This window comes from Papilio polytes, unplaced genomic scaffold (assembly GCF_000836215.1).
Source record: "Papilio polytes unplaced genomic scaffold, Ppol_1.0 DF820622.1, whole genome shotgun sequence".
Lineage (NCBI taxonomy): Eukaryota > Metazoa > Arthropoda > Insecta > Lepidoptera > Papilionidae > Papilio > Papilio polytes.
In genome coordinates, this window is record NW_013528582.1 from 1,171,548 (window position 1) to 1,181,879 (window position 10,332).

Sequence of the window (10,332 nt, forward strand, 5' to 3'; positions counted from 1 at the left end):
GTAGAGAATACGAAGAGTTTTATATTTTCCATTTAAATGCATGAGTTTGTAAGACAGCATTAGCTTTTGTGTATCTACTGAAACGTACCAGGATAATATGGATAACTTTTTAATGTCTTATTTGGCTTTTAGTTTATATTTTTTTGATTAACGGGTAAATTAAGAACACAATCAATTGTTTTCTTAATTTACCCGTTAAATTGTTTGACGATTGTGTAATCGTAATTGTCTACCTCAATGTACAGTTATCTCATTGCTGTTAAATAACATGTAAACAATAACAAGTGCAAGAAACGTGTGTCTTTTATACTTTGTCTTTTTGTAATCGTAAACCATATAATTTCTCACGCAGTGAAGTACTTTGGTAATTATTTTAAAGATGTTTAATGAGGGAATTTTCGTTAAATGTAAATAACTACCTGTTGCCCGCTACTTCGTCATCTCAATATTAAGATAAAAAGTAGCCCGTAATATGCCCGTCTATGTTAGCTACCCTTCAGTGAAAGGCCGGTCGAAATCGGTCGAGCCATTTCGAAGATTACCCGGAACAAACGCAGATTGACAGACAAAAAATTAATAAATGCGATTTTCGTTTTCACTAACGCAAAAACATCATCTTCTCGAAATCTGGGATTTTTCTTTTGATATTAAAAATAGGCACATCAATTTTATTATATGTATAGATATTAAAATATGTTGCTATTTGAATATGCACGATTAATTTAACGCGCGCCTGAATTTCATTAGACGTTAAATAATGACCGTGTATACAATGTGAAATTAATCAACACATACTCGAGGCCCGACGTAAGCGTGTAATATACGCGCCTACACCGCGAGGTATTTGCTTACACCCTGCGGATCGACGATAAAGGGAACACACCCCCACGGCGGTGAAAAGGGTTGTATACGTTCCAAAACTTCCATCTACCAAGTTTCCTCTAACATTACAAGACGTTGCCTGTAACTGCGTGAAAATAATTGAATTAATAGTATCTATGTTGTAGATCGTAATCTATGTTCCTAATAACATCTAGATATATTCACCCGTTGTTAATAAAGTAACAAACATCCACGCATATAAACTTTCTTATTTATTTAGAAAGATTGTGTAAAAGATTGTTATTAAATAAAGTCTACAGTTTATATACTTGTAGTAAATAAAGTAAAACGTCGATAACACTAACGGAGGCACAATTGAAAGCGGGGCCTATGTTTTACGGGTTCGCCTCTCGAATCATCCCCCGGGAACCATTACGCCGTAGACGCTTTGTTCGCTTTACGCTGAAACGATTTTTAGAAAATTGTAAGCGCTCTACAAACCCACTGCGAACGCTTATTTTTTATGTACTCGTTTACGTTTTATTTTGGTCGTAAAATAATATATTTCAATTCCGCGGTACTTTTAGGGGAAAATGTAATATTTATATAAAATCTTCCTTTAAATTTTGAATTTCATATTTCACGTTTTGTTGCAACACAAAAATTAAATTTTTTTACAGTGCCAACTACTTCAATTATAAAAAAAAACGCTTAATTTATAACGCTTTACTTATTAAGACTAAGCGACAGCTTAAGCTCAGTGAAAGTGGGACATTCCTGGAAGGTGCCGGGGAGTATTAACCCCTTGTCCTAGACTACTAGGTATCGTATTTATGAGTCTAAAGCTACCAGTAACTCAAATTGAATTTGGAACAGTGGAACACAAGCTCAAATAAAATATATGGTAATTAATAATAATAGTGTAATTTAATAAATCAAATACGCTGTATGCAGTCTAATGTCGATACCAGGTTTGTACGACCCGCATTCTCTTGACCTTCTTTTGCAGCTGTAACATGGCGTAAAGCAGCGCCTCCGCCGAGGGCGGACAGCCTGGCACGTAGATGTCCACCTGGGGACATTTCAACACGTTTTAGTTTAAACAAACACAAAAACCTTTAACAACGAATTGCAGAACGAAAACAACAACGATTTTCTGCACCTCCATACATAGTTTTTAAAACACATACACTCACTTTCAGTTTATTGTTTTTTTTTTTTAAATATTAATAAGTTAATCTCATCTTTTTTGTTCTATATTTAATGTAACTTTTCGTTAGTTATCATTCTTATGATTTACGATTGTTTTATAACTTACTAGCTTTCACCCGCGACTCCGCCCGTGTGGTATTAAAACAAATCAAAAGGGTAGCCTATGTGTTTTTCCAGACTATTCTCTACATCTGTACCAAATTTCATCGAAATCGATTCAGCCGTCTAGGCTACGAACTCTAACAAACATCCATCCATCTAAACTTTCGCATTTACAATATTAGTAATATCCGTTGGTGTACTTTATACATAAACAAATTTTACACCTCTCTATCGTTCATCTCCATCATTTATTCTACAATGTTTTACGTACCGGTACGATGCGGTCTGCCCCTCGCACTGTAGAGTACGTGTAGTGGTAATAACCACCACCGTTTGCGCAACTTCCCATGGACACGACCCATCTAGGCTCCGGCATCATGTCGTACGTCTTGCGAAACACGGGCGCCATCTTGTTGGTGACCGTGCCCGCCACGATAATGACGTCGGTCTGACGCGGCGAACCCCGGAACACCATGCCGAAACGATCCATGTCGTATCTGGACAGAGTACCATCTTCGTAGTATTGGTAGCAAATGAGATTCCTATTTTGTAGTGATTTAATCGACTAAATTGCTACAGTATTTTAGATAATAGGAAGCATTTTATTGTCTTATATCCACAACTATTGCTTTTGGAAAACTTTAGACAGCAACTTCTAAACGTATACTAAGCGCGCATTGTTGAGCACAGGTTATTGCTATCGAATACGCAGTCTGTGTAGTAAAAAAATATTAGAAACGCGTCTTGCGGTCTCCGCAATAGTGTTGCAAAAAAATGTAATCTAGAAATAAGATTTTATTTTTATTTATTTTATCTTTGCAAATAAACCTTCACATTTATGACAAAAGGGTAGTGGATATAGTTAACAATGTAAGGTAATTGACTCATAACTGGGGATGTCACCTCTTCGACTTTTACCTGAATTGTTTAGTTTGGCAAGATATAAATTCAGGATAGCGTTCGTATTTTCCCGTCGACGTCGTTTATTGAAAGTTGGCATTCCCAGCGTTTTCATGGGTATTTTTTTTTACCTGGGTGCCGCATAGTGCATCATCTCAAGTGCGCAGCAGGCTAGGCCGAAGGTTAGCGGCCACAAGGATCGGCTGCGGCCCCAGTTAAGGATGTCGTCCATCCGCGCTACCATCCACTCTGCCCGCGTCTGCAACAAATGATGAATTTCCACTGACGAAACATTTGTTAAAAACAATATCATCCATTTTTTAGAACACTGTTGTCACAAGAAATATTTTCCTTATATTTATACGATCGTATACAAGCTCTTGGGATATTTCTGATCGGATCAGAACTGTCCAATAACTCGTGTCGCGGATCTCGTGAGATACCGATCTCCCCACGTCGCGGCTTACATCGACTTTACAAACATGTACGGATTGATGTGTTTGTCGGAAAGTCACGACATTTGGCGACCAGGAAATAAGAAAAAGCTTATGGTAATTTATTCAATCTGCCGTAAGTAGGGTTTTAATATTTACTTAATCTCATATTTTTTTACAAACTCTGAGTGCAGAAAGTTTCAAATTATGTGTAAGTTTTAAAAGTTTATTGTGTGAAGTGTGAAGTTCGCAAATTGGTATTATGTTTTTCTCTACTAGTTCTTTGTAAATTCCTTCACTAATGAGTCTTTTAAATCGAACGCTAATAGTGTAACGACCAGACTTAACTAGGCTCAGACTACACGACACCGTTTGCTAATTGAGCCACAGAAACCAATGTAGTGCGCAATCGGCTTCCATTTTATTACAATAATAATAAGGTATTATGTTCTCATTAATAAAATCTTATACTTCGTTATTATCTAACATCAGATGTTATGATATCCTGGTACTTTATATTTTATTCTAAAGACAAAAGTATAATGTTTTCTCTACATTATTTACGTTTGCTTAAATTATTTTTCCATAACTCTTCGTAAAATATAACAAAAGCCTTCTGCATAGCGGTTTAAATGTTTCCCTCATTAAAACTTTATTTAACATAAAACGTTACTTGTTGAAATAAAATAAAAAAGCTACCAACAACCATAGAGAACCAAAATGTGCGAGCGTTTCTTTTTAAATATTTCCACATTTTGAATTTTTATCTGTGCAAAATATTTGTACAGTTTAAAGTGGAAAATGCGCTTGGTTTGCGAACGATACTCAAACCCGCGCTACATTTATCTTTTTTATCTATTGAATAAACAACTTTGTTTACATTGAGATTGTTAGGTGCATAATAGAAAAGTTATTTATCTGACTCCATAAATGATGATTTTTTAAAGATTATGAACAACAATTTTATGTTAAGCTATATGTGTGTATGTGATAAACTGCAGACACAAGCTTGATGTTAATTGAGGGAGTCCCTTAGTGAAGGTTTCGCATACTTTAACGTTATATAGTCTATGTTACTTAATGATGTAGTTTATAGCGAAAGTATTTTTGAAATCAGTTCAGTAGTTTCGGGGCATATTTGATGTAAAGAATCAATTCCTTTTTAGAATAGTATAGATATGAAAACTTTTACCTGTCCCGGAAAATGGAATGGAGAATATGGTCTTTTTTCTCCGACTTTATACACTTTTTCACCATGAGTTGGTACAGGGGGTACCTTTACAGTCTTTGGAGTTGATTTTGCATCGCTTTTGTACCTCACTCCCATGTCTTTCTCTTCATATACGTTACGTCCGAAAATCTTATTCCATGTTACAACTCCAGAGCCATTAGGAACAGAAAAGAATTTGAAAATAAGGGAATGGTTTCGAGCGCTACTGGAAATTGAATTTCTTTCAAAGTTTTATTATGAAACTCGGGGAAACGAGATTTTGTTCGTTATTTGAAGATAATGAAATAGAGAGGATTTTCTAGGCTTGTTTGAAAGTTATTGGAATTGAATAAAGCAGTAACTATTATGCATAAACTAGCTTTGTGTTTTTTCTTAAAATAGCTATATAATCTACCTATTTGTCACATGTAATTAACACGCTAAAAAGCAGGAACCAATTAAATTTCAAGTTGAATAGATCTGGTTACTATAATTATCTGTCGTAATTATTTAAATATATCTAACAAAAACATACCCATATAAAGTAGGCTTAAATACATCTAAGATATTCATATTATTTCTACCGAATATTTTTAACATTTTACAATCAAAGCCAGTTGTTATTTTTTACCAATTTAACATCCCTTCAAATAATTACGAGTGACAGATTGTCAATTTGCCCGTTGACGTCTTGACGTGACGTTTGACTTTCGTTCTGAATTCGAAAAAGATTTACAATAAAAAAGTTTACAATACAAAAAAAATCGTACTAAAATAATCTTTTTAAACACTAACTCTTAAATAATATTTTACAATAGCTTTGGCCCGAGACTCCGTCCGCGTGGAATTAAAAAAACCAAAAGTGAGTAGCCTATGTTTTCTTCCAGGCTATCCTCTACGTCTGTGCCAAATTTCATCGAGATCTGTTCAGTCGTTTAGGCTAGAAACTCTATCAAACATCCATCCATCCATCTATCCATCTAAACTTTCGCATTTATAATATTAGTAAGAAGTAAGATTTTATTAAATGTTTTTTTTAATTAGGTATTTGTTTTTTTTATGTTTTAAAAAGCAACTATGTCAAGTGTAACAAAAAATAGAATCATACGCTACGTTCAGCTACAGTTTAGGTCGTTTAAAGGTTTTCCCGGCCCTTGTCCTAGTTTTCTGTTTCGAGGACATTTAGCCAGTTCCGGAATTTAATTTGCAACATTCTTCCACTGCTGTATTTAAAGTATTTTTTTTGCACTTGGAAGTTTTGATGTAGTTACTGCCTGCTGGTTTACCTTAATATTAATTACGGTATATTCTATATAGTTTAATTTTAAATAAAAATATGCTACGGAATTGTATTTAAATTTATTTGCGAATTCTTAGCAAGTATAAATAATATTAAAACTTTTCCGCTTTAGACGGTATTCCCGATGTGGGAATAATATCTCTCCGATTCGATTTTCTGCAGAATATATTGAAAGTCGGCTCGAGTTTTACGAAGAAGTCGTTCCCTAGACACTTTAGTATAACTAGATGCTTAGAATACAGAGATTTATTGTACATTTTCCCGCGATTACGAGGAACAGAGGACCTTCACCTTGATGAATCTTTCTTAAATTTATTTTTAAGTAATTTCTTCTTCTTCGTTTCGTCATTGCTGAAGGTCGTGCTTACCCTGATAAGCCTTTACTGAGTCATCGACCAGCTGCCTCCACGCCGCCGTCTTCGGCTCGTCTCAGGGCAGTTAGGATGTTGTCCCAGTATGGACTGAAGCTGATCGGTCTATTGGGTTGGTGAATGGTCCCGTGACCTTTTGCCTTTAAGTAACTAAAGTAGATTAAATCCTAATGAAATTATAATCAGAAGTATTATTTTAAAAGTACTTAGAAATACAATCTTTTCGCTTAGCTACTTTTCTTTAAGCCTGTAACGAAATCCTGAACGTAAAACTTTCACATTTTTTGCTGCGAGACTTGGTATTTGTAAGTAATGGCTAAGGTAACCAACTCTATGTTAAATGTAAAAGGCGAAAATTTAATAAATGTTAACAAGAAATCAATAATTTTTAAAGAATATGTAATTAAAGAACACGGTTGAACTGATTATTTACATAACGAGTGTCTTTATTTATTACGTTTTTACAAATATAACTTAAATATCATTAAAATATTTGATGTTGCATGTATCTTGTGTAAGCTACACATCAATTGTAGTAGCAAAAAATGTCATAAACGTGTAATTTCCAAAAAAATATTTAACCTCGAAAAATAAGTTTATAGTCACCCTAACTCGAAGCTTTACTATTCCGAAGGCTTCTCCGCAAGCATTCATTATTCGCGACAGACGAGCAAGTTGCCGGGTTTTTTTTTACGCTGAAACTTGTTTTATTAAATCCCCCTTGAGCCTCTTCCTGCTAACGGAAGCCTTCGGGAGAACCTCCCCCTCGTAGGATACGTTTCAGGTCATAAAATTCAAACTAAGGCTTTACTGCTGACAAAATTTACTGAAGTTTAAATGAAGTCTTCAAAGTGGTTTAATAATATAAAATTATTTCTTAAAAAATTGATTATTTGAAATGTGTATTGTTCTCTTTAATAAAATATTTAAGTTTGTTATTTTGTAATGATTCACATATCCAAGAGTGGTGGAAAAAGGGGAAATATTATCGTGTTTATTAAATTTCTGATTTTTAGGTCGTTCACCATGAAATATTTCCAGCAGCTAGTAACCAAGCTATTATAAGTTAAAAGTACATAATTAATTTGATTAAATGTAACAAGACAAGTGGAAATATCTGCGAATCCTATTGGTGATAATGCCGCGAAGAATTCTATCTGCAAATTGACACATTTCTTATCGATAGGTAAGAAATGTAAATTTGCATAGAACGATAGTTCTATTCCCTTGGTATAGAGTCGGGATGCTCATTTAAATTTCTCTCAACTTCAAAGACTAAATTGGATTCCGTAGAGTTCTAGTTATCGGTTTTCGATCGTAGACAATAGACTTAACGAATAATTTGTTATATATTTACAAGAGACGTAACCTATACTATTATAATAAAGCGTAAACACACACTTCTTTGTTGCCTAAAATGTCAGCGATTACAGCATATTTTTGACTTTTTTTTAATAAAATCCCTACACGACGTAAGTGAATAATTTAAAAAATTTAAAAAATCCCTACACTAGATTTTTTAAATATTTAAACCCTAAGTTTAATGGTGTACAAACATATGTTTTTATATGGACATATGGATATGGACAAACATATGGATTTGACAAATGTAAACAATAAAGTAAAGTTTTTATTATTTCACGAGGATGAATCCGCACGCGAAAAGCTAGTTTTGGAAATAATAAGGGTTCCATAAACACGTATACGATTTAATACAACTGATACGGCAATGAAATTTTACGACAGTATAAAAACATTTAACTAAAACATTTAACTCCCCCTCTTCAGCCCTCTACTCGAAATTTAATTAAAAAGATCGGAGTATTTACGTTTGTTGGACAAAAGCCATTAATCTCTATAAGCCAGAACTGTAGGCGATTTCGATCGTCAGACGAATTAATGCCAATTAAACGATTCCTCTCTAATTGTTTCAACAAAAACGAATGGTCTGGAATTATTTACGAAATTACAAATACGAAAACATTCAAATTCTTCGAATTGTAATTAGCAAATCTTGAAATGTTTTACTCGAAATGACAAAGAAATTTATTATTTTCCGAGCGCTTAAGTAGATATATGCGTATTATATGTTTCTCTTTTGTTTGTTAACTTAATTACTGTTCATATTGGTGTACTTCAACCACTATATCAAAGGTATCCAATATCACACTTGAAGTAGCCAATTTTCCGGCGCAATGAACCATTCCCACTATCACATTGATATGTCGAGACTTAAGATTATTTTCTATAAAGAAATAGATATCTGACAAGTTAATGCAGTCCCAGTGAATTGTTAAACAATTGGAAATTCTAAAATGTGTTTTTTTTTTATCAACTCGTAAGTGAGTCATTTATTTCCTTGTAGATGTAGGTAAAGATCAAGTAACATCAGATGTGCTCGTATGCCTTCGTATTGCATAAAAAAGGTTTGTCAAATTTTCTTTTTAAACACTGGCTCTTAAACTGCGTAAATTTTAAAAATATGATTTAACATAATGCTAACAGCATTTATAAATTTTATTCAACGCACGAAATCCCCTGACGATTTTAATCTACCGAATATGTGAGTGACGTCACGTTCCCATCAATAATATGCTGACGCGTGTAGACATGAGGCTGAATTTAATTTCGGCATGTAGATTGGATATTAAATATTCTGATATATTTGAAGGGCTATCGATAGTACACAATAACAACTTGTTATTTTAATTACGTCACAATCTATATAACAATCAACTACCGAAATATGACTGAAGAGAATGTTTCAGTTTTAGACAATTTTTGATTTTTTATACATTAACTGTCAAAGTGCGTATTGTACGTCAACGGTGAGAAGCAGTTAGCAATGTGTAGTTCATACATTTGTATCGTTCTAGACTATGCACGTTGCGAGTGACACGGCTGCGAGTGTGCGGCGCGCTGGGCGAGGCGGGCGGCGGCGCTGCTGGCGGCGCTGGCGCTGGCGCGGTCACCTTGGCAGCACGCATGCACAGCAGCAAGCGAACGCTGCGCTCAAACGATATCGCTGTGCCGCCACTCGATGTCGAGCTCGATCTCTGCTTCTCCCTGCAGTACCCGCACTTCGTCAAGCGTGATGGCAACAGGTTAGCACGGTCATAGAGTAGATAGGCAACAAACACCATAGAGTAAACTCATATTCTATGCCTATACAGCTTGATTGGAAAACATTGTTTTCACGGTCATCGGTACAGAGACAGTTGTAAAACACCAATAATCCTTTACAAATAGTAATTTTAATATCTATAGTAAAGTATTTTTATCGTAATTTCCAGATTGCAAATAATGCTGCAGAGGCGCAAGAAATACAAAAATCGCACAATACTCGGATACAAGACTTTGGCTGAAGGAGTCATCAGGATGGACCAGGTAAACCTTTATTACCACATTTTAAAGTAACCGTAGGTTTACTGACCAAACACGTATGTTTTTGGAAAGGTTCGGCAATGATTCACGGGCACCAGTTACTACAGGCTTATCACGTTCCCATATCGAAAAGTCAACGTTGAAGCAATTTTCCCACTGGGATTAATTGAAGCAAATCCAGCAGTACTTGTGTGCTGTTAACAAACCGTATCACGAGGGCCAATTACCCGCGCATTGATGTCGTGTGAATCATTTTATCAACGCCCATCGCTCAACATATCTAGTACAATTGAATTTATTAAAAAAACGACAATTACAGATTACAATTAACGATGGTTCTTTGAATCGTATTGTGATTCCGTTAAGTCATTATATTATTTTCTAAGATTAACGACTTTGACTTTACATGGAATAAACAGCCTTTTTATTTTATTTTTCTTTATTTTATAAATGACTTTATTACATCTGCAAGGTTAATTAGAATTATTTAATGATAATGTCATAAAAAGTTATCGCGAAAAAGTAGTGAAGTTTTTCAGAGCCTACTGTCCAATATATCATGTCTGTGTACATTTGTGAGCCATCCATTGCGCGTTT

General features: G+C 34.6%; 2 protein-coding genes across 2 annotated transcripts in view; one reads left to right on the forward strand and one right to left on the reverse strand.

Moving 5' to 3' along the window:
* The window catches only part of LOC106110489 (phosphofurin acidic cluster sorting protein 2-like), a 57,347-nt gene extending 47,564 nt beyond the window's left edge, over positions 1-9,783 (forward strand). Inside the window, exons 2-3 of the mRNA XM_013292338.1 lie at positions 9,228-9,455; positions 9,645-9,783. Of these exons, the coding sequence (XP_013147792.1) occupies positions 9,228-9,455; positions 9,645-9,768 (352 nt within the window). The 3' untranslated portion in view covers positions 9,769-9,783. The remainder of the gene's footprint in view (positions 1-9,227; positions 9,456-9,644) is intronic.
* On the reverse strand, positions 1,729-5,393 carry LOC106110490 (NADH-quinone oxidoreductase subunit B 2-like). The gene is made up of 5 exons (XM_013292339.1): positions 5,216-5,393; positions 4,663-4,903; positions 3,168-3,295; positions 2,408-2,633; positions 1,729-1,894 (listed from the first exon to the last, which is right to left on the reverse strand). Exons 1-5 carry the CDS (start codon positions 5,278-5,280, stop codon positions 1,778-1,780), a joined length of 777 nt encoding a protein of 258 aa, XP_013147793.1. The 5' UTR covers positions 5,281-5,393; the 3' UTR covers positions 1,729-1,777.
* Positions 9,784-10,332: the final 549 nt, after the last annotated feature.